Genomic DNA, 25,536 nt, shown 5'->3' on the forward strand with positions numbered 1-25,536 from the left:
CACACAATGCAAATAGTCCTAGTAGCCATTTGATTACCTGTTCAGGAGTCTTAGGGCTTGGGGGTAAAAACTGTTGAGAATGTACACGCCTCAGAGACACAGATTGTGTTTTATGCTCTAGTCCACAGACATTCCCAGGTAACCCAAGCTCTACTATAGTTCTGCTATAGCTACTATAGCCCCCCTACTTAGTAGTGTCTTTGTAACTTCCTAAAGCTTCCTTTGTTCCTGCCTGTGGCTAACACGTCTTCTGTTTTCCCGACTCACTCTCTCTCTCTCTCTTTCTCTCTTTCTCTCTCTCTGCAGTTTTTGTTTCTGTTCTTATTCTTTTCTCTTGCCTTTATCATTTGGCCTTGATGTCGTTGACATCTCCTGCAGCAGAGGTAAGTCTGTCCTGGTCGACAAACACAGAGATTCTTCCCTTCTTCCTCTCTGCACTCTTGTCTGTTTCTCCTGTTGTTCTCCATCTCCCTAGCGACCATCAGGACCTGTGATAGTCATAGGAGTGGAATCATCTATGTTGTGTGGCCAACATGTCTTTTCACAGTTGTGATTCATAGAGTTTCGTTGTTTAGGGAATCATGCTATATGTAGCTAATCATTTTCCTAATGACACTGGAAGCCATTATTCCCTGGGAGCCAACCCATTCTTCCTTAAAAGTTATGAATAACAGCATTAATTTAGTGCTTACCTTTGTCAGACTGTGACTTTGTGTTCTTGGCATGCAAGCTTTGTTTTGGTCTACCAGCTCCATTGCAGCTTCATAGTTCTCCCTTTGGATAATGCTTCCGCCATTGTTACATTGATCTCATACGGTCTCTCTATGTCTCTCTCTCTCTTTCTCTCTTTGTTTGCAGCCTGGAGATTGTGTTTGTGACCGCAGTGGTTTTCATTTTTTGGTGAAGCGAGTCATCTTTTTGGCTCGTGTTGTAATAGTGAGTGGTAATGGACATGGCTGGGAATTCACACCTCTTTGATTTGGGACCTCACTCTGGGGATACACACCATGTATGCTGCACTGCACTGTCCTGGTCCTTGGAACATGGAACTTCACTAAACTCAGTGGGGTAACTGGAACTCATATACACATATACACTGGACACGCTAACACAAACATACTGGAAACACACACACACACACACACATACACAAATATAGCATACACAGGCAGACCAGGGGCACACACACATCACACGTGCGCGCCCCCACACACACACATACATACACACACCAAACCCACTCACAGACATCGTGGAAACCAAATTCCGGGATATCTTATCTCTGCCATGCAGGGGAACGCTACACCACCTACCACCGTCCGACTACACCCAAACTACACCCAGACTACACCAAGACTACACCCAGACTACACCCAGACTACACCAAGACTACACCCAAACTACACCCAGACTACACCCAGACTACACCAAGACTACACCCAAACTACACCCAGACTACACCCAGACTACACCCAGACTACACCAAGACTACACCCAAACTACACCCAGACTACACCCAGACTACACCAAGACTACACCCAAACTACACCCAGACTACACCCAGACTACACCCAAACTACACCAAGACTACACCCAGACTACACCCAGACTACACCCAAACTACACCCAGACTACACCCAGACTACACCCAAACTACACCCAGACTACACCCAAACTACACCCAGACTACACCCAGACTATACCCAGACTACACACAGACTACACCCAAACTACACCCAGACTACACCCAGACTACACCCAGACTACACCCAGACTTCAGACAAGAGAGGAAAGGAAAGGCTGCTGTAGGCTTCCCTCCCTCCCCTCTGCCTCTTATAAACCCGAACAGACACTCGTATGTGTGAACGCACCCCTTCACAGGAGCGACGAGACCTGACTCAGGGCCTGTGAGCATGGTGACTGGCTGATCTGATGGTGACTGACTGACTGTTCTCTGACCAGGAGACGCGGGACATGGGACACTCAGGACAATGTGTCTCCTCTGGTCGGAAGCAGATCATGGGGACGGCAGAGCGAGAGAGAAGGATGGGAGAGAGAGGATCCACTATGTGCTCACACACTGACCGGGCTTCTGTTTTGAGACCTTCACTTTCTTTGTTTTAAACCAGCAGACAGAGTGGGCATCTCTGGTTCTACTTCTTTTCCTTTCGGAACAAACCAACGGTCCCAGTCGATCCCCATGTACCAAGATTTCCACAGAGAGAAAAAAGACCCTCTCTATATACATGTGTTGATATGTACATTGTGTCTTGATGATTTCCTGTAGTTTCTTTCCTTCCTTCTGTGAATATGAACGCTGTCCCCTCTACAGTAGAGCTGCTCGGCAGTTTCTAAGTACCAGAACGTATGAATTGCTCTGTTTATTGTGGCGACAGCTGCAAATGAACTCTATTTCCTCGATTGTACTGAACTTCAAATAATTGGTATAATAATATTTTCCTCCCCCCTTTTCCCTGTCACACTCCCTCTATTTTGTGCTCTTTCAAGATAATCAACTGTAGCCCACCAGCAGGAGTTTCGTGGTTTATACTGAATGACGTTTAACACTCCCGTTAAAAGAACAGAACGAGCTGTAAATTCTACATCCTGTTTACCTACCTACATCCTAAACAGCTTTCTGTCTGATTATGGTCATTGTCATCTCAGCAAAGTGACCATGAATACTGCACAGTACCTCTTGCAGCAATGACGTGTCGCTTGCTTTGCTCTATTTCACTAACACTTTTTTTCAGCACCATGGACACCACAGGGGTTAGTTCTAACCTTCCTACCCCCCCCACCCCCTTCTCCAAACTGAAATAGGAGAAAGTTGATGCAATGTATACCTGCCTGGTTCTGCTTCTCTCCTTTCACCCTGACTATGTCCTGGTGCTGCAATATTAACTACCTATCCCGTCCAACCGCCTCACCCACATCCACCCGAGCTAGCTTCCCCTCCCGACCCTATTCAGAGGCCTAGGAACCTAAGGCATCCCATTACATACCTGTACATACATGAACGTGGCCCACTTCTGTTACGTTACAATGTAGGGGGAATGATTGACACTATTTTGGAGCAAACTTCGCTAACTAGCAATTGCCTTAAATGCGCTATCCCCATCAATTTGTACTTTCTTTTTAATGATGATTTTTGGTCCGTTAATATGATTATGTAACGTTGTACATTTCTGTTCACCGAGGACATTGTTTTGTAAATCTTTACCCTCCTGTTTTCCAATGAGAATTTAACCCCCTCCTCTTCTTTCAAGTATATAAAAAAAAAATATTTAAAAAAGGGAACATGATGAAAATAAAAGTGAATGGAGTTCAGTTTTAAGTGTCTGTGTTTTGGTGACATCTTGTTTCCAAATTTCATTTTTGGTGGCGACTGACTTTTCGGTGACCTGTCTTTGCAGTGTGTTTCAGTTGCTCCAGCTCCACTAATAGGACTAATGGAATCCTATGGCACTGACTGAGGTGGGGAAGGAAAATAGGGTCTGGTCGTTAAGTCATATTACTGTGTGTGATGTGCTCTGCATATGTTACATCTGGCCATCAATTGGCAAGGGTTTCCAAAACATTTCCCTCATACTGTAGCCAGTACCTACCAGTAAGTTAGGGACACAATTGTTTATTTTAATTTGCTGTACATTATAAACCTCATGTACTGTACATGTGTTGTTTGAATGATGTTCTTTGTGTATTTTGACCCTTTTGCTTTTTGAATAGTTAAACAATTGACATCTGTTTGTGTTATGAAACCCAGTTGACTTGGTTACTGAGGACGTAACATTATGGGAATAACAAGTGCTTTTTGGCATTTCACCCAAGCAGAGGTAAAGGTCCCCTGTTCTCCCACTAATAGAAAAAGGAGATGTTTCAGCTCCTTGGCACTGAGTTTATACCTTGGCCATCTCAACACAGAACAAAGTCAATCCAGGCTAAGAGTCAGTCTTTTCACTTATCCACTCTGTCCCAAGCTCTGCCAGAATAGAATGGAACCACTGAGAGCTCTGGACTACACCTCTGCCAATGAGTAAACTTTAATCTCTCTCGCTCTCCATCTACCTTTCAGCATGTACTCTCAATGAAAGAAAGGTCATTCACAGAGACAGAGCTGGTATAGTTAAACACATTTTTTCCAAAACAATATTTCCGTTCCCAAATATACTGTATCTTCCTGGGACAAAATTAGTGACAGAAGGGGAAAAAAACAGCATGGCTTAATTCTGCAGAGCTGTTATCAGCTCGTAACGAAATCCCAGGTAACGTATTGCTGTGTATAAACAGACGTATTTGTCAGCTGCACCTCATGCTGGGAATGAACAAGGATGTGCTTTATAGAAAGGTCATCTCCAGACCAAACTGAACTCCCGGTTTGCTGGCCAGAACAGTGTCCGGGAGTCTCTTATGTCATTACCAATATTCTAACTCGATTTTAGTCCCAGCAGCTCTGCAGGCTCTGCCGTTACAAACGGATGCAGCTGGCCTCAACTCTATGCAGCATCCCTATGAATGAATGGCCTCAGTATTTATTGTTCTCCGCCCAGGCTATGATGGTGTGTCAGCACATCCATCAGTCATCCCCACCCCAGCCAGTCCTTCAGGTGAGGGAGGAGCTGAGAGTCAAGTAGGACGGGAGAAATGGATGAATATGCACTTTGATGCACTCCTCCTGTAAAGGGTGTGTCCTATTTGAAATATTTCTTAGACACAAATAATCAAACACCCATTTGATCTTGCAGTGGGTTATTCCCATAATTTGGTGACTTTTGAGATGTGCAGTTTGGTTAAAAAACATTCTGTCACGGAGAGGATTATTTTCCACTTCATAAAAATAAACGTTTTCCCATCTCAAGAGGTTAAATACAAAAATTACTGGGGTAAGAGCATATTAAGTGCCAAATAATCTAACAGGTTTGACCATAACAGGGTTGACGATTTCATCTTAAATCCCCTTGTGACAGGAGAAATGGAAAAACATTGTTAAAGGACATGCAGCAGTTTTTTAAATCTCAATATCAAATAATTTCTGTGTAACAATGAAGTACCTTACTGTGTCAAAAATACACTACTTGACCAGGAGTATGTGGACACCTGATTGTCGAGCATCTCATTCCAAAATCATGGGCATTAATATGGAGTTGGTCCCCCCCTTTGCTGCTATAACAGCCTCCACTCTTCTGGGAAGGCTTTCCACTAGAAGTTGGAACATTGCTGTGGGGACTTGCTTCCATTCAGTCACAACAGCAGTAGTAAGGTCGGGCACGGATGTTGGGCGATTATGCTTGGCTTGCAGTCAACGTTCCAATTCATCCCAAAGGTGTTCGATGGGGTTAATGTCAGGGCTCTGCAAGCCATTCTTCCACACCGATCTTGAAAAAACACTTCTGTATGTACCTCACTTTGTGCACTGGGGGCATTGTCATGCTGAAACAAACTGTCGCCACAATGTTGGAAGCACATAATCATCTAGAATGTCTTTGTCATTGAACTAATGGGCCTAGTCCAAACCATGAAAAACAGCCCCAGACCATTATTCCTTCTCCACCAAACGTTACAGTTGGCACTATGCATTGGGTAGGTAAGCGTTCTCCTGGCACCTGCCGAACCCAGATTTGTCCATTAGACTGCCAGTTGGTGAATCGTGATTCATCACTCCATCACACCAGGCAGGCCAAAACTCCACCCCACCAAAATAGGCTGTAATTTTATTTTCAAACAGCTCTTACACTAAAGGGGCATTTTCACAACTTCACAGTATTATTCTCATTAACCTTGTAGTGTGGAAATATACACTGAGTGTACTAAACATTAGGAACACTTTCAGAACAGGCTCAATTCGTCAGGGAATGGACTCTACAAGGTGTCCAAAGCGTTCCACATGGTTGCTGGCCCATGTTGACTCCAATGCTTTCCACAATTGTGTAAAGTCGGCTGGATGTCCTTTGGTTGCTGGACCATTGTTGATACACACGGGAAACTGTTGAGCATGAAAAACCCAGCAGCGTTGCAGTTCTTTACTCAAATTGGTGCTCCTGGCAGCTACTACCATTCCCCATTGAAAGGCTATTAAATATACATACAGAGTGGCGGTAACTCACCAGGAATACGACTTTCCCAGATTGGATCCTTTGTTCGTTCCCCCTAGGGCAATTGAACTTATCCCAGAGGCTGCTCCAAGAGGTATTTGGAGTGGATTTCTAGTCCGACTCAGGAGGCATGCACACCATCCAGTATATTACTCGCTAATGTTCAGTCTCTGGACAATAAAGCAGACGATCTCAGGGCGAGGATCTCCTTCCAGAGAGACATCAGGGACTGTAACATACTCTTTTTCACGGAATCATGGCTCTCTCCGGATATACTGTCCCCGTCCATACAGCAAGCTGGTTTCTCAGTACATTTCGCAGACAGGAATAAAGAACTCTCACAAAAAAAGAAAGGCAGGGATGTATGTTTCATGATTAACTACTCATGGTGTGATTGTGATAAGGTACAGAAACTCAAGTCCTTTTGTTCACCCGACCTAGTATACAATCAAATGCCGATCGTATTACCTCCGCAAGAGAATTATCTTTGGTTATAGTCACAGCCGTGACTATTCCCCCTCAAGCCCATACCACGACAGCCCTACACTGGACTTTGTGCAAAATGGAAACCACATATCCTGAGGCCGCATTTATTGTAGCTGGGGATTTTAACAAAGCAAATTTGAAGAAAATGCTACCGAAGTTCTATCAACACATTGACTGTACTTCTAAAATACTCTACCACTGCTACCTCCGCCCTGCCTTTGGCAAATCAGATCATGACTCCATTTTGCTCATCCCTTCCTATAGGCAGAAACTCAAACAGGAAGTACCTGTGCTAAGGTCTATTCAATGCTGGTCTGACCAATTGGAATCCATGCTTCAAGATTGTTTGATCATGCGGACTGGGGCATGTTCAGCATAGCCTTTGAGAATAACATCAACATATACACTGACATGGTGACTGAGTTCATCAGGAAGTATAGAGCAGATGTTGTTCCCACTGTGTCAAATCAAACCTACCCAAATCAGAAACCGTTGATAGATGGCAGCATTAGCGCAAAACTGAAAGCGCGAACCACCGCATTTAACCATGGCAAGGTGACTGGGAGTATGGTCGAAGACAACGAGTGTAGTTATTCCCTCCATAAGGAAATCAAACAGGCAAAATGTCAGTACAGAGACAATGTGGAGTCGCAATTCAACGGCTCAGACACGTAACGTATGTGGCAGGGTCTACAGACAATCACAGATTACAAAGGGAAAACAAGCCACATCACGGACACACGTTTTGCTCCCGGACAAGCTAAACACCTTCTTTGCCCGCTTTGGGGGCAACACGGTGCCATCGACGCGGCCCGCTACCAAGGACTGTGGGCTCTCATTCCCGGTGGCTGACGTGAGTAAGACATTTAAACTTGTTAACCCTCGCATGGCTGCTGGCCCAGATGGCATCCCTAGCCGCATCCTCAGAGCATGCACATACCAGCTGGCTGGAGTGTTTACGGACGATCTGGAATGGCCCACCCACACACACAGTGTGGTGAAGAAGGCGCAACAGCGTCTCTTTAACTTCAGGAGGCTGAAGAAATTTGGTTTGGCCCTTAATACCTTGACAAACTTTTACAGATGCACAATTGGGAGCATCCTGTCGGGCTGTATCACCACCTGGTACGAGAACTGCACTGCCCGCAACCGCAGAACTCTCCAGAGGGTGGCGCGGTCTGCTCAACACATAACTGGGGGTACACTGCCTGCCCTCCAGGACACCTACAGTACCCAATGTCACAGGAAGGCCAAAAATATCATCAAGGACATCAACCACCTGAGCCACGGCCTGTTCACCCCGTTACTATCCAGAAGAAAAGGTCAGTACAGGTGCATCAAAGCTGGGAAAGAGAGACTGAAAAACAGCTTCTATCACAAGGCCATCAGACTGTTAAAAAGCCATTACTAGCCGGCTACCACCCGGTTACTCAACCCTGTACCTTAGAGGATGCTGTCCTAGTCACTTTATATAATGCACTCTAAATAATGCCACTTTAATAATGTTTACATATCTTACATTACTCATATCACATGTGTATATACTGCATTTTATACCATCTATCGCACCTTGCCTATGCCGCTCGGCCATCGCTCATCCATATATTTACATGTATATATTCTCATTCACCCCTTTAGATTTGTGTGTATTAGGTAGTTGTTGGGGAATTGTTAGATTACTTGTTAGATATTACTGCACTGTCGGAACTAGAAGCACAAGCATTTCGCTACATTCGCATCAACATCTGCTAACCATGTGTATGTGACAAATAACATTTGATTTGATTAGATTAGATTTTTGTACATAGACATGGTGTCACGGTCGATGCTGGAAGAAGACCAAGGTGCCGCGTACATTTCCCTTTTTATTTAAAATGTTGCCAACAACAACCAAACGCAACAACCGCGAAGCTTACAGGGCATTAGTGCCACAACCAAAGTTAACTACCCACAATCAAAGGAGGAAAAAAGGGCTACCTAAGTATGATTCCCAATCAGAGATAACGATAGACAGCTGTCCCTGATTGAGAACCATACCTGGCCAGAACATAGAAACAAAGAAACCTAGAAAACAAAACATAGAATGCCCACCCAAATCACACCCTGTCCAAACCAAACTAGAGACATAAAAAGGCTCTCTCAGGTCAGGGCGTGACACATGGAATCACTGGTCACTTTAATAATTGGACACTAGTCACTTTTAATAATGTTAACATACTACTTTACTCATTTCATATGTACAGTATATACTGTATTCAATTCTACTATATTTGTGTCAATGCCACTCCAACATTGCTCATCCTATTATTTATATTTCTTAACTCCATTATTTTACTTTAAATTTTTGTGTATTGTTGTGAATTGTTAGATACTGTTAGCGCTAGGAACACAAGCATTTCGCTACACCTGCAATAACATCTGCTAAATATGTGTACGTGACCAATACAATTTCATTGGATTTGATTTTTCCTCCGCAAACTCCATTGGCTTCCAGTCGAAGCTCGCATCCACGACAAGACCATGGTGGTTGCCTACGGAGCAGCAAGGGGAACTGCCCCTCCCTACCTTCAGGCTCTGCTCAAACCCTACATCCTAACCTGAGCACTCTGTTCTGCCACCTCTGGTCTCTTGGAAATCCCACCCCTACGGGAGGTCAGCTCCCGCTCAGCCCAGTCAAAGCTCTTCTGTCCTGGCACCCAATGGTAGAACCAGCTTCTCCCTGAAGATATGACAGCAGAGTCCCAGCCCATCTTCCCGGAAACGTCAGAAACCCTACCGCTTCAAAGAGCAGATTTTGTTTTTGAAATGGCTTTTACTACTAGCATTAACTTGAACGCACCTACTACTGTAAGTCACTCCGTCTGCTGAATGACATATGTAAATGTAGGTGCCAAGAGGCATGAAGAGGATTGACTGTGCATTGTGTCTAAGCATTATCAGGGATCGATGTACCATGCCTAACCGAATATGCACATAGGGCCCTGGAGACGTGACCTGTTACCTTTTTAGGGGCATTCATGTCAAAGCCCCCTCATCCATTTTAAATAGTATGATGGCTGATAACATTCCATATGCTACCACGTGGGCACGTGTTCATGCTTAAAAGCCTCACTGAGTATACAATAGCATCTTGTAGCCATCGCTGTGTCCTTGAATACGTGCCAAATGGAATTCTGCATGTTTTAGGGCTGTGTTGGCTTAAAGGTATGACGTTCAAATACTTACATCCATAGAAGTGGAAATGACAAAAAGTGATCTCAGGATTCATGTGGAAAAGTCTGATAAATCATCTGAATAAATCATCAGACGGGAATATTTATTATTCGACTTACACATTGTAATGGGACTTCAGCAACCTACTGTATATGCTTCAGGGCTATGTGTACTCCACATAATCCCGACAGAACCATTCTTGTCATTCATTCTGACGTGCCCGTAATATCCAGCACCATTTACCATCTGTTAGCTCTGCAGCCATGACATCAAAGCAACTATACTATAACTCCCAGAAACAGAATGACATAATGCTAAGTGAGAGAGGAAACAGTTAGCGGTCAGAACAGGAGGATACGTTTTTTAAAATTTTTTAAAGAAAGTTTTTTTTCTTTTTTTTTCTATAATCTTCATTCCTTAATTACATGCATATGACAGAAAAACACTGTTACTCGTACATGTCGGTGGGCTAAATGTCATCTTTTCGCTAAACTTACTGGTACAGTGGATAATTGTATTTTTAAGAATGTTTGACAATAGACTGCCAAGAATTGTGGGCAAATTTGCAACTGAGCCGAGGAAAACTGTTGTGCATTTAGAAGTTGAATAAGAAAAAACACGTCGGATTGAGTTTAAACGGTGGAAATTGTCTAAGGCTTTGAAGCATCTTATCTCTGTTGTCATGTGCTCCCTGTTCAGCATTCTCATGTCATGAGATTGGTGACTGTACACAGTATGTCTAAGCAACACAAAATGGCACCATATTTCCTATATCGTGCCCCAGAGGGCTCTGGTCAAAAGTAGTGCACTTACATATGGAATAGGGTGTCATTTCACAGTCTGTTTGATCTCACTTGGCTAGAACCAGGGTGACCCAGAGTTGTCTCTCTACTCACACATCCTTGTTTTGTCACTGTATTGTGACTCCCGCCGCCATCACGCCCCTTCTTGGTCAAATAACCTTTACACAGCCTCGAGGTGTGTTGGGTCATTGTCCTGTTGAAAAACAAATGATAGTCCCACTAAGTGCAAACCAGATGGCATGGTGTATTGCTGCAGAATGCGTCTCACAAAGACACGGCAGCTGATTGGCTCAAACGCATTAAAAAGGAAAGAAATTCCACAAATGTACTTTTAACAAGGCGCACCTGTTAGTTGAAATGCATTCCAGGTGGCTACCTCGTGAAACTGGTTGAGAGAATGTCAAGAGTGTGCAAAGCTGTCATCAAGGCAAAGAGTGGCTACTTTGAAGAATCTCAAATATAAAATATGTTTTGATTTGTTTAACACTTATGGTTACTACATTTATTTAATCCTTATTTTACCAGGTAAATTGACTGAGAACACATTCTCATTTACAGCAGCGACCTGGGGGAATAGTCACAGATGAGAGGAGATGAATGAGCCAATTGAAAGCTGGGGATGATTAGGTGGCCATGATGGTATGAAGGCCAGATTGGGACTTTAGCCAGGACACCAGTGTTAATCTTACGATTAGTGCCATGGGATCTTTAGTGACCACAGAGAGTCAGGACACCTGTTTAACATCCCATCCGAAAGACGGCACCCTACAGTACATATAACAATGTCTCCAATCACTGCCCTGGGGCATTGGAATATTTTAGATCAAAAGAAAGGGTGCCTCTTACTAGCCCTCCAACACCACCAGTTCTCCCATCCAGAGACTGACCAGGACCAACCCAGCTTCAGTAACAAGCCAGCAGTGGGATGCAGGGTGGTATGCAGCTGACTACATATGTTATTTCATGGTTTGGATGTCTTCACTGTTATTCTACAATGTAGAAAATATACTGTATATAAACAAATACATTTAAAAAAGCTTGAAAGAGTAGGTGTGTCCAAACTTTTGACTGCTACTGTAAGTTTTCAGACCCTTTGCTATGAGACTGGAAATTGGGCTTAGGTGCATCTTTGTTACCATTGACCATCCTTGAGATGTTTCTACAACTTGACTAGTCCACCTGGGTTAAATTCAATTGATTGGACATGATTTGGAAAGGCACATACCTGTCTATTTAATATATAAGGTCCCACAGTTGACAGCGCATGTCAGAGCAAGAACCAAGCCATGAGGTCGAAGGACTTGTCCGTAGAGCTCCGAGACAGGATTGTGTCGAGGCGCACATCTGGGGAAGCGTACCAAAAAATGTCTGCAGCATTGAAGGTCCCCAAGAACACAGTGGCCTCCATCATTCTTAAATGGAAGATGTTTGGAACCACCAAGACTCTTCCTAGAGCTGTCCGACCCGGCTAAACTGAGCAATCGGCAGAGAAGGGCCTTGGTCAGGGAGGTGACCAAGAATCCGATGGTCACTCTAATAGAGCTCTCAGGTTCCTCTGTGGAGATGGGAGAATCTTCCAGAAGGACAACCATTTCTGCTGGGGCAGCTGGTTGACTAGTGGTTAGAGCATTGGGCCAGTACCTGTAAAGGTTGCTGGATCAAATCCCTGAGCTGACAATTCAAAAATCTGTCATTCTTCCCCTGAGCAAGGCAGTTAACCCACTGTTCCCTGGGTGTCGAAGATGTAGTTGTTGATTAAGGCAGCCCCCTGCACCTCTCTCATTCAGGGGGGTTTGGGTTAAATTCAGAAGACACTTTTCTGGTGAATCCATTCAGTTGGACAACTTGCTTGGTATCCTAACCTAACCCCTAGCCTAGCTACAGTTAAGGCTGCTGGTAGCCTAGTGGTTAAGATTGCTGGGCCAGCAACTTAAAGGTCACTTGTTCAAATCCCTCAGCAGACTAGGTGAAAAATCTGTTTGAGCAAGGCGTTAATCCTAATTGCTCCTGTAAATCAATCTGGATAAGAGCGTCTGCTAAATGACTGAGATGTTAGCTAGAATTTGTACAAATGATGAACCTATTGTACATTTTGCAAAATCGTAACATATACACGTAATATAGATTGTAACTCATAACATATTGTTCGAAATGGTTGGTGGACTTCCACAAAACGAATACATGACATACTAAACGTAACATATGGAGTGCTTTCGATTTACAGACGGAATGACTGACCAGGTTGGACTTGAGGATGCAGCTATACAGCTCGGCTTGGCATCACTGTATCCAGCAGAAAGTATTTTTCTGTTGGCTCAGTAAATGTATTTCTAAGTAGGTCAAATCCAATTGAAAGCCCCCAAACAGACCTTGTGAGAAACTGCTGTGTGGCTCCCGGCTGGGGAGAGTGTCAGGGACTATTACCAACGGTTGTGTGTTTCTACTTAGCCAGTTGAATGAGGTTTGAAGCTGATCCTTCAGTTGTTGCCTGCGCTTGTCTCAGCACTCAGCACTTTGTCACTTTGAGACGTGCTAGAATCTGTCTTCCTGCAGGCCCCTGTCTGTCTAATTTCTGCTAAGTAATCAGGCCAGTGTCTGAGAACAGTGACGCTGTCATCTGCAGGCTCAGGAGAAGCTTAAAGATATAGTGCCTTTCTTCCGGGTGATGGAGGTAAATTGTGTGTTTGAAAGTTGAACCGCCATGTGGCATAGACCTAGATAAAAGCAATGAGGCTCCGACAACCACAGGCGCTATTGGCCTGGTAGCATGCGTGGTGCTGAAAGGACAGCGCCAACGATGGGTGTGGCCAAAACACGTGAATATTAGAAACAACCCTTGCCTGAACAAGTGTCCCTGAATAAATTGCTTATCTTAGGCTACTCCCGTACAAAATAATACCCAGTAACCAGTTACGGTTTTTATATAACAAGCAAGATATTTTGTTTTAAGATATTCAATATAGGCCTATTTAGAGGAGATGACAGTTGCCTAGACAAAAACCATATCAGGTGCAGTTATTTTCCTCGATGATGCATTGAAGATGTTTGGTGCGTCTGTGGTAAGATAACATCTCAAATGTGTGACTGAACAGCACGAGGGGGTGAAAAAAAAGCTCCTGCTGCAGGTATCACTTTGTTTTCATGAGACCCAGGGCAGCACTGCCACCTCTGGTTTGGAGACTCGCGCTTATTCCCCCTGCCTCCTCCTGCCCTGTGCAGCTACACACTAGAACAGTTTCAGAACTACTTTCGCCTTCTTTCCTTTCACTACAGCGCACTATGGCCGAGCGTAAGCAGAATTGGAACAGGGAGGAGAATGATGACTTACCGGTGTATCTCGCCCGTCCCGGAACGGCCGACCAGGTACCCCGGCAAAAATACGGAGGTATGTTTTGCAACGTTGAGGGAGCATACGAGAGCAAAACCATTGATTTTGATGCTCTGAGCGTCGGTCAGCGTGGGAACAGAACCCCTAGGACTGCTAAACCGGAGACCGCGCAGGAGGCGAGGAGCCCTACAAGTGAGAGGTCTCCATGTAAAGAAAGTGTCATTTGGCAGGATATGAGAGACTCTGGCACAGAGAGAAAATGTACCAGAGGCAAGGAAGTCCTACAGAACCTGGGTGATGAAAAGGTAAGTTCTACTCTTGCGTGCCACAGATGTCTGCAGTAATCAATGTACCCGTCAGTTTAAAAAAATAGTGATCTAAATACAGTACAACACAAGAGACGCACAGCAGCTGACACTCAACTCTAAATTCAGAGGAGCATACAGATCAATTCATGTTGTGTAATGGCAACAGACATTTGACAAATTGTTCTTCCTCATATCAAAGGGCTCCTTGAGAAACTTGTCTTCCTAAAATGGTTGGTTGGGTTTATGCCAACTACATTGTAAGTGCATCCGGATATTGAATGATGTAAGAAGGAGTCAGTTTGACACTCTAAAAGTATCAATACAGCACAATACGCAATCCAACGAATTACAGGTTTATGCGAAATATTCAATCACGTTTCCTTCTCTCTTTTTTGCGATTGACTATTAATTGCCTATCTACTTAGCTTTCCTCAAATAATTTTTTTGCTATCCAGTTTAAACTGCTTAAACTGTACATCACACGGTGTAGACAAACGTCCACGTGTCATCCATTTACAGAAATTGCATGATGGTAATGTTGTACTGTTACAATATTTGCATGTGTGTCAAGCCTGAACAGCCTTGGTTATGAGCGCAAACTTGTGCTGATATTTGGGAGTCTCGGCCAGGTACATACTGTAGGCTGACAGTAAGTGGCCTTCAGATTGCAGGCCTGCGTAGGACATACGCAACGCAGCTAGTGAGGTAGCTTACTGCTCTGTGTCAGCGGTCATGGGCAGCCTTGCTGTATGGAGAAAGGTGCTTTCTGGATCCATAAGTGCCCATATATCTATGACCTAGGAAATGTTTTAATCCTTCTCGACTGTAATGTGATTTGTGGATTCAAATAAAGTATTTTATATGTGTGTGGGAAGAACAAGTGTGTGTGTGTGTGTGTACACGTGCGTGTGTGATTCTGCCTCTCAACAGGCTTGTGGAAAGTTAACAAAGTTAAAAGGGAACTTGGAACAACCAGTATCAATGGGACATGTTTGGGATGCAGATGTATCTGAAAGATAATAAAATGCTATAAATACTGGAATTTGATGAAGGCTGCAGTATAAATCTGGTTGCATTTGATTAGATTGGTCTGTGGTTCTGGATCACCTGCGCGAAACATAGGAACCCTTTCATCCTTTGGTTGCTTCACTTTGGCCACACACAAAGGGACACAGAGCAGTTGGTCATGTGAAATGCTTTATTCAATTGACCACTTACATGCTGCCAACGCACATTGAGCCTGGCGTTAGTCTTTAGTCTCATGGAATAAACAAACAACTTGTACTTTCTCCCTTTACTTCTCAGCCTTATGATTTGTGGCCAACTCACGCCACTCCAATCAAAACAGAAATGAACACATTTTGCCAAGTCCGATCAATCGTATATCAGCCACATATGTTATGATTGTTAGTCTCAAATAAAAACAAATGCATTTGAATGATCATACATCGACCTCGCTGGTTATAAGGAGCATATAAAAGGAATCCTGTAGGATATTTTTGAGGAATTATTCTGTGAGTTTAAAAAAAAAATGTATGTCATATGTTCCACTTACATTTCTTTCAGAACTTATCGGTGTGGAGTTTATTTGAGGTTTGAGCAATGAATACAACTTATTAAAGCATTGAAGCGTTTCGAATATTTCTCACTGTTATTTTTGGAATCTGTGCACTAATTCTTAGAATGGATGTTGGAGGTGTACCTGGATGGACACTTTCTGGTATACTAGCAAGCAACAACAGTCTCTCTTTTGTCTCGTGCTGAGTGAGGAAGTTCAGGTGGTTAATATAGACTAGGTGATGTGAGTTATGAAGCCATCCTGTGTCTGAAGTCATTTTTATTCCTATTATAATGCAATTGGTGGGAAATTACAGTATAAACATCACTTGTCCTTTAAACCATCATAAAGTTGGTTTAATGAATATTTCAATTTGGAAATGACTTCAGTTGAGCTTGTGGGCCACACAAAGTGATGATTCACGGTGTGTTTCCCAAATGGCACCCTGTTCCCTTTATAGTGTACTAGGGAATAGGGTGCCATTTGGGGTTAGACACTGTATCCTGCCCTGCTATACCGTAATCCCTTTGGCTCAGAGATGAGAACATCCATTAGGTTGAGTGAGGATGATTACTATATAGTCATAGCTGTGCCAGTCAGTCCTAGACACATACCCAAACTTAGCACGGAACAAGTAAAGAGACAGACCAAGCAAAACCAAGGTCACTAACTGCACTCCGTGAGGCGCTGATTCAGCGCAGTGAAGTGTCTTCTCACTCTCTGCCAGTTTGTGCTGTGATGGCAGATTGTCTCCTGTTGCATAATAAATCAAGGCGACATTTCTATCCAGGCATCACAGGGAGGACTAGTGGTGTGTCATCATAGACTGATATGCGGTTTTGACTAGATGGTATACAGCTACGGTCAGAATGGACTTTTCGTAGCAAGTCAGGAGATTAAAGGTAGCAGGTTAGGATAGTTTAAGGTTAGGAAAAGAGTCAGGGTTAGCTAAAATGTAAAAAATAAAAAATAAATCAGCTGCATCTAGCCATGACTCTGACATACCTCTTGTGGCTGCTAGGGTCCCCATGTGGACCGATGTGGAACTGCAATGCAGCAGCCCTGATCTGACCGTCTGATCTGAGTCTGCTGTGTCCTGTGTTGCTCCCATCTTGTGGTGGTGACATATCAGTCTGACAACTAATGTCAGCCTAATCAAACCTGGGAGCTTCTTTCTGTTCTGCCCTCTCATGCAAGCGAATGCCAAACGGAACTTCAGCTGAAACGTCTAGCGAATGCAAGTTCTGTTTCACACGAATGTGCACTCCTATCAGTACCCTATATAATCAATGTTTCATTATAAAGTTATAATCATGCCCTACCACATGAGGCCAGAGTATGAAGCCTCACAATACAATATCTATTAAGAATGCATATTTAAGAATTTATAACCATCTTCATAAAATTGTATTTTTTTCGGCAGCTCTTATGTCTCCTGTGACACGCCTGAACTTTACATGAGCAAACTGGGAATTAATCCCCTTTCTCTACTCCATTGAAAGTCTTGATTTGTGCAGCAACACCACTAAGGCTTGTGTCTCAGTGGAACGGTAGGTACCTCTTCATACAAACAACCAGGGATGGAGAGTCTCCGTGCCCTGCCTTGTCTTCGATTCAGGGAGGTGGCCAAACCATGGGAGGGCCCTCTCTTTGTCCTCTGCCTGTCAGGGTAATGCTCCAGGGATGGCCTTTCTCTCCACACTCCCCCAGCATCCGTGAAATTCCTGTCATGGTGGTAATGGGTTAGGGGCTCGGCCCAGGGGTTGGGGCTATAGGGGGATAGGGGTTAGGGGTTTAATCCCCTTTGGCCCACAGGGTGGAAGGTGTGTGTCACACCCCTCTGTGGCTGGCCTGTACATGATACCCAGCTTCCTGTCTGCCACACCTCTCTGTGGCTGGCCTGTACATGATACCCAGCTTCCTGTCTGCCACACCTCTCTGTGGCTGGCCTGTACATGATACCCAGCTTCCTGTCTGCCACACCTCTCTGTGACTGTCCTGTACATGATACCTAGCTTCCTGTCTGTCACACCCCTCTGTGGCTGGCCTATACATGATACCTAGCTTCCTGTCTGTCACACCCCTCTGTGGCTGGCCTGTACATGATACCCAGCTTCCTGTTTGTACCTATGAGTATGCTCTAGTGCATTACTTTTAGAACATCAAAGACAAGAATTACTGTCTATTACTGTATTTGGATTTTAATGGGAATATCATACATTTCCATCTGTATCATTCAGTGTGCCTTCTGCGCTTGCAGAGGAAATATCCAGCCAACTTGAAGTGTTTTGTTGATGCATTCTCCAGGGATAGTAAATGCTGAAGTAATAACTGGTCTGTCCACATCCATGAAAGGACATGTCAACAGTGTGCTATTAGGAAGCACCTTATCATTCCTCACTAAATGACTTCCTCCTTGGTTTTCTTGTTTATATTGTACGGATATTTACTGGATTAATGTACACAGCATCTCTCATAGCCCCTTTTAAACTCATGATAATCAATTGGTACTTTGAGATCCATACACCATACAGATGCACGCACGCACGCACGCACACACACACACACACACACAGTGTTGTTTTTGATTCACAGAACCTCATTATCGGTGCATTAGGGAAGGGGGTCTGCTCTACTGAGGCCCAGACAATAGAGACACATGGCAGGGTGGGGACAGTGACAGGCTCTGTGGGTCCGACAGCTGTTACTCGCCAGCAAGCTCCCCCCTCTTTGTTCATAATAACAGGTCGACCAGTCTAGCCCAATAATTACCGAGATCATGGACACAGATATCAGCTCTCCCTGAAATACTGCATCTCAATTTTTTGTAGCCCATAACAAATGGAAATAGGGGGAAATTCTAGAGTTGTCGTGCATTTGTACTGTACAACCCTGTCATGTTTCCTAGTTATCACATGACACTGAAGAAACTCATGCATTGCCTTTACATTAAATCATACATGATTGGTGGATTGTGGATACTCCGGAAGTCGTCTATTCTATTGTGTATGGGTAACCATTTGTATGGTGTCTGAAGGCTAGACCACTCCCAGTAAAATAACATAGATGGTAGGCCTATTTGAGAGCCGTTCTACTTTATTTTGTCTGGAAAAAAAGATCACTTGACATAAGTTGCTTTACAGTGAAAACACCGACCTCCAATTTAAAAAAAAAAGTGGATTTGTCACTTGCTGAGCTTAGAAATAGGACTACACAGCTGAAGCAGATAGGACAGCCTGCCCCATCCTTAGCTTCAGTTGCACCCTCCTCTAGCTCATTTGGTACAGTAGTCTAACCTGTCAGGCCCACGCCCCTCTTGTCTCAGCTCCACATAGAATACAGTATATAGGCCTAGTCTACTGCGTGGTACCTACATGCTCTGCCCATTGGCTACCCACGGCCGAACCGGTTCTTATGATCAATTCAGCCGTGAATTAACTAGTGCATTGTTGGCCTGCTGGGATCTATCAGCGCTGCATGCATAGCATGTTGAACACACCATTGAGTTTACACAACAAAGCTATAAAGTAGCGGGCTCATAGTGGTCGCCAACACCTGCTGTTGAGCGTCCTCTTGTGGAATGATTTGAGCATCGCAGCTTTACAAATTAGACTGTATTGAGGGAGGAGTCCACCGGATGATCCGAGTAGACTTTCTAGCTCACTACGAAGCGCACTTTACATTGCAGAGAGAGGCGACCATTCCCTAGTTTTCCCATCCAGGCTGTAGCCGCAGAAGCATCCAGAGGGGAATATTTCAAGGCTTTGTTCAGAGGTGGAATCAGTTTTCAGTCGCAATCATGTCTGGGCATTCTTATCAAGGCAAAAAGAATATTCCAAAGATCACAGTAAGTAGAAAGTAATATCTGCCTCAATTATTCTTGAAACTTGCATGCTTGATTGATGCAAATCAGTGCATTGGTTTTGTCTTTTCTTTTCTTTTTTAATGTAACCGCTATTCAGAGCTGTGGCAATAGCAATTAATGGGCAGATGCATACAGGCTTTTCTCATCCGTTTGGAATATTTTCCTAACCATTATGATAGTCTATTGAACATAGCCGCTGGAAAATGAAATAGAGTGCTAAGTAGTGCGGAATGAGGTGGCATGATTGGCCACAATAGTGACAGCCGGAGAGACAGAACAAGGCGTTTTCTTAAAGGTAACTTGCATCTTCTTTGTTGAGGATGGCATGGTACCCGTGCGCAGTGCATGTGGCTCATGTGCAAGATATATAATGAAATAAATCAAATAACCTACATCTTCACACTGGACTCTAATTGTTAGAACTTTCGTTTTTTTTAAAATAAATTGTGGCAACTGGAACGATTGAGGAAAGAGAGAAAAATGCTGTAGGAAATCATATTCTTTTTCAAATAAATAATACATAACATTATCGCGTTTTGGATTCTTTTTTTGTAGCCTACAGGGCCAAATATGTTGAAAACTCGGCCTCCCATGATAAGAAAAAACGAATACAAAGGAATAAATAAGTTATAACTGTGTGAATCGAGGAAATATATGGCCTATTCGTTTTCATTATTGAACAACTTTAATTATATATCATAATAAACCACGTTGTACACACCAATTCTGTTAAATACATATGTATTTGTCCAGCTGTAGGCAATCTGAGCGTCTGGACTGGTGCAGGGAGAGAAAAAAGAATATCCCACGCCCATGTGTGATCAGATGCGATAACCCGCCTGTAAAATGGGTCATTTCGAATTCTGCATCACTAGAACATAATGTAACAGAATTCGCCGGTGCGGTGCGGTGCTTAAAGGGGTTGGGAGTTTAAATCGGTGCAAGCAACGTGGTTGACGGGATTGATGCTGCTGCACAGCTCTGGGTATGTCTGAAATGGCTGCGTGTTCATTGTTGCGGCTAAGGGTGATGTTTTATTCCAGGAGAGACGCCCTTTGTCTCGTCTGATATCACTGACTGATTGGGGGTGGATGCCGGCTGGCTTGCAGCGGTCCTCTCATATGTAAAGCATCAGCACTCACGATAATGTTTTAGGAACCGTTTGTGCATGTTTTCTATGTGTATATTTTTACATATTTTATTTTGTGGGGGCTTTGAACATCTTTGTGTGGCCTGTAAAGGTAATACACCTGCTGCTAAATCTAGGACCTCAGGCTGTACAGGCCCCTGGGGGCATTATTTTATGCTTCATCATCAATTCTACATATCTACCTTCTTGTAGACCTATGACTTTACCCTACTGTACAATATGTACAATATTTACCTGACTCCAAAATAATGTGTGATAGCACCAACTTGACATAATGGAGAATCTAATATCCTTTAAACAATTATTAATAGACAGTTCTTTACAGTGTAATTACATGTAGGCTATAGCCTGACAATCTGAGAAAGATATTGTATTGGGAATGATTTTCCTCGTTTATTTCTACCCCCTACATTCCAGCTGTTTCCCTATGTCTGGGAACAACGGAGGCCATGTCAGATTTCTAGGTGTGGTTATGGTTTTTCCATGTCCTCACAGTAGCCCACTGTAGTGCCGTGCATGTCATCAATAATCCCCTCCAGCTGGAACCTGTATATGTGGGCAGGACTGACAGGCCTTACCCAGAAAAAAACACGATTCCCCCCAACCGGCACCTCAAAACAGGGCGCCTCCATCCCCACACTGTCTGCAAAGTGGGCCTGACTGCAATCAAAACATCCTGCAGTAACCACCCAGCTATTGCCATCCACTCTCCATGGTAACCTGCATAGAGACATAGCACCTCGGTTAACCTTGTTTCCCTAGCTCTAGCCTCTTGACATGAGGCCATTTTCCCATTATGGAAGGAGATGGTGGGCAGGCCCAATCGGAACCAGATTTGAGTGTACTTTGGCCTATCACAAGATCACACTGCTGGAGACCTGCCTCTGTGATGTGGTGGCTAGGCAATTTATTTCGATTGAAATGTCCTATTGTTTTGACTTTTCTGCAGAAAGAAATTAATCATGTGCATTTGAGCGAAAAGTCAATATTTTTGTCACTAAGCAACACGGAGGAGGGAAGCAGAGGCACTGGCTCGCATGCAGCAGGAAGGCTTTCCCCTTCCATTGGTCTCGGCCTGCCCGCCAGCCCGCCCGCCTGCCCGCCCGCCTGCCTGCCCGCCTCACAGATAAGGGTCTCACAGTTAATGGATGCCTCTGTAATATCCTCTTGGCTCTGTGTGTTTTGGCTGCTGTGTTTTCCATGTTAGCAACAACACATGGCAGCATTGTTCCCAGTCAAACTCTGCAGATGTCCACAAGAACTGGCCTGTTGCAAATGCTTCTCTGACGGTAATGTGTTCTCGTCTCAATTTGGTCAGTGTGGAAAAACCTTCACAAACCTTCACAATGCAGCATACTTCCTTTAGACTATCTTTAGTATTTTCTGGCTTGCGTATCAACCTCGTGTACAAGGACTTATTATTGGCTGTTCCCAATGTCAAATTGCAGCAAACCACTGTCCACTTGGGCCTTTTTGACCTCATGAGGAGATTTTATCACGAGCATGTCTCACGATCCTAATCCTCCGATTGTTCCACATTGTGTAAGCTTAGACTATTAATGAAATCCTGTGACCCCCCTACACACACACACACACACACACACACACACGCACACACACACACACACACACGCTCACACGCACACGCACACACACACACACACGCACACACACACACACACACACACACACACACACACACACACACACACACACACACACACACACACACACACACACACACACACACACACACACACACACACACACAGTATCTGTCTGTGTGCCACGCCAGGCCAGTGCTGTGGATAGGCTCTACATTAAGGCTGTATGTGTTCATAAACCTCCCCCTATTCCTTATAAGCACTGACCGAGGCCTTTTATCCAGAGCCATTTGGGACGCAAACATAGACACGCTACCCATTAAGGTCTTTTTGGTTCTCCTTTACTGTGACTGGCTGCAGCCTGGTTGATTGACAGGCGGGGGGGGTAGGCCCAATGGCACATGACCTAGTCAAGGTCAGCCTAAGTGATTAGGCGGGGCTTTGACGTCGACCAAAGTGGACAGCACGAGACCAAGTACACGACACACACTCCTCCCAGTTACCCGTCGAGGGCAAAGTGATACGTTTGAGATGATGTGTCGCCTACCTTAAAGGTAACATTTTAACGGGGAGAAACGTGAACGCACAAAGAGTCAGTGGGGAAGATACTGTTATGCCAGAAATGTCCTTAGACATAGTATGGATATAGTTTTCCCTCTGTTTCCTTGGAACCTTTTTTTTTCATAGAATGGGATTATCAGTTGGTTCCATCCCTTTCCTCAAGCTCTGCATGGCGTGTGGTTGCACTGATGGGACTCTCCACAGGTGGCGGTTTGACTTGTTTACGAGTAAGTTTAACAGTGGACAACATTTTACACCTCCTGTCAATGACCCATCTGCAAATCCACCGCTGTAGACCGATGGTGTGCAGTCACACCTCAAGGGTTTTGGCTGGTCTCACGTGAACACTACTGCAACTACGGGATTCTGTCCAAAGCGTTTTAGCCAACCGCCGATTGTCTGTATCGTTTTGCTCTTTTAATTGATGTCATATTTATGTTGTAAACAAAGGGTGTGGAATGTCTTGCAAAAACAAAGACTATCTTTCTTTTCCGTCGTGCTTTTCAGTGGGATTTCTACAGAGATATTCATTTGAGGGTTTGGGGTTTCATACTGAGCCCAGGGAAATCACTGGATTCTCTGATCATTATAATCACTTGGGAGATACCCTTGTTTACACAGCGGAGACCACTGGCCTATGAACATTTCAGTGCATTCAGTCATTTCCAGCCACAGCAAGGTTCCACCACGTAAAAACACGAATGTTCACAAAACCTTGATGAAAATGACCTCCAAAAACATTTGACTTTCTCTCATTTATTTATATGATGATTATTCTTTTATATAGGAACTTATTCTGCTCCATTAATCCAATCCCAATGAAGCATTGAGATGGTGGACAAAGGGCTACATATGAAGGATCTTAATTTGACCCAGTTTGCTACAGCAGGAAAATAATCCTGCAGCAACGGAAAATGTGAATTATTATGTGAATTATGATGGACATTTTTGTAAGGGTTTACCATAAAACTTCAATTAATAGCCTATTTGCTTAAATCACTTAACACAACAGGCGCTTTTTGAGACAGGCTTCTGTTTGAGTCAGGTGTCTATTTCCTTAATGCACAGCTTTTGCTCATTTGCATAGTTAATTGTTTTATTCCAGCATTCACTTCCAGAATTTTAATCAGTTAATAATTTCCTGTAGTGTGTTATCATTTACACACTGTGTTATGTTTCTTTTTTTCTTAGTATGCCTCTATTTCATTTTTTTTTTAAACTTTTCCTTGACAATAATTATTCTCCTTTTTGACTGTGCATTTTCGGCAGTTCTTACTTTTTCGCCGCTAGAGGGGTGTCTGCAGATTTCCTGGGTCAGTACTCCCGAAGTTATTGACTATTTTGGTGCTTGCCAGTTAGCTAGTAGTTCTCAGATGTAGGCAGCCAATGGCTAGCAGTTTCTTACTGGCAATAAAAAAAACAGATGATTGCTATAGTTTTTTAGAGTCATTACTGAATTATTTAAACTAACAAATCAAACATTAAACCTTAAACAATCCATGGTAATTCATGGTAACCTCGTAAACAATTAATTTACACCCGGCATTTATTTTCAGGTTTACATTTTTTGTAAGGGGAAATCAAGTCTAAAATTTCTAATTGGAAGTTACAATCTTCAGAAGCCTTTTTGCAACCTCAAATACACTACATATTTTACATTTCCTGCAACTTCTCCTACAACAGGGTGATCAAATTAAGATCCTACATCTGTTGCTTGTGGTATCTGACATGAAGCCCTATTGGGGCCTGTTTCTGGGCCTGTGAGTGGAAGGGCTGAGCTTAGACGTAGCTAAGTGAGACCGTTAAGAGGTTTTGCCACAGGATCTCAAATTATGATGTATGATTGAAGAAGCAATAAATGAAGTAATATATCTGTATAATATTTTGGCAGTGTGGTCATAGATGGTGGTAGATGGTGGTATAAGTACAGCAGTAGAGTATGATGACGGTTAGTCAGATATGATGAAAGTGAGCATTCAGTTTTGATCCTGGCTCCGATTGGTGATGTCAGGACTGAGGCCTGAGGTAGGACAGTGACAGACGGGGGCGGGTGTTCAGGCACACAACATGCAGTCAGGCCCGGGGCATGTGGGTATGTCTTTACTGTAACACAGTATAGCCCAGGGACCTATGCAGCACAGTAGACCATCTAGATCAACTTTTGCCCCAGCCCCAGCTAACACACCTGACTCCAATAATCAACTAATCACGATCTTCAGTTTAGAATGCAATTAGTTGAAATCAGCTGTGTTGGTTAGGGCAGGGGGGGAAAGTGTGACACCAATCAGGAGTTGCCCAGGCCTGGTCTGGACCATGCATCAAACACCATATAGGGATCATTGAAGGGAGATGACGTCCTCATGATCTTAGGGCTGGTGTTAGATACATTCACTTCCCTAAGGTCACTAAACCATCACCCCTTAGCTAGCCACGATATCCAGCCTTCCCCCCTCGTAGGGGCTAGCCAGCTGCATTGTGTGAGAAATGTGGAATATTATTACGCAGTACCATCTGCTTATATACTAGCAATCTGAAGCATACTCAGTTCCAAAACCCCTGAAGGTAGTG

At 43.8% G+C, this 25,536-nt stretch overlaps 2 protein-coding genes across 8 annotated transcripts in view; both read left to right on the plus strand.

Annotated features, from left to right (window-relative positions):
- Positions 1-3,649, plus strand: part of LOC112258106 (janus kinase and microtubule-interacting protein 2-like) — a 37,342-nt gene extending 33,693 nt beyond the window's left edge. For 2 of the 4 annotated variants that reach the window (XM_042327050.1, XM_042327051.1), the window contains exons 21-22: positions 307-383; positions 859-971. In XM_042327050.1, coding sequence (XP_042182984.1) covers positions 307-357 — 51 coding nt within the window. In that variant the 3' untranslated portion in view covers positions 358-383; positions 859-971. Of the gene's footprint in view, positions 1-306; positions 384-858 lie in introns of all 4 variants that reach the window. The other 2 variants (XM_042327048.1, XM_042327049.1) reach the window with 2 other exon arrangements.
- Positions 3,650-13,850: 10,201 nt separating this feature from the next.
- The window catches only part of LOC112258107 (dihydropyrimidinase-related protein 3-like), a 37,125-nt gene continuing 25,439 nt past the window's right edge, over positions 13,851-25,536 (plus strand). Inside the window, exon 1 of one of the 4 annotated variants that reach the window (XM_042327053.1) lies at positions 13,851-14,227. In XM_042327053.1, the coding sequence (XP_042182987.1) occupies positions 13,874-14,227 (354 nt within the window). In that variant the 5' untranslated portion in view covers positions 13,851-13,873. Of the gene's footprint in view, positions 14,228-19,454; positions 19,636-25,536 lie in introns of those variants that run through there. The other 3 variants (XM_042327052.1, XM_042327055.1, XM_042327054.1) reach the window with 3 other exon arrangements.

Source organism: Oncorhynchus tshawytscha, linkage group LG09 (assembly GCF_018296145.1).
Source record: "Oncorhynchus tshawytscha isolate Ot180627B linkage group LG09, Otsh_v2.0, whole genome shotgun sequence".
Classification (NCBI taxonomy): Eukaryota; Metazoa; Chordata; class Actinopteri; order Salmoniformes; family Salmonidae; genus Oncorhynchus; species Oncorhynchus tshawytscha.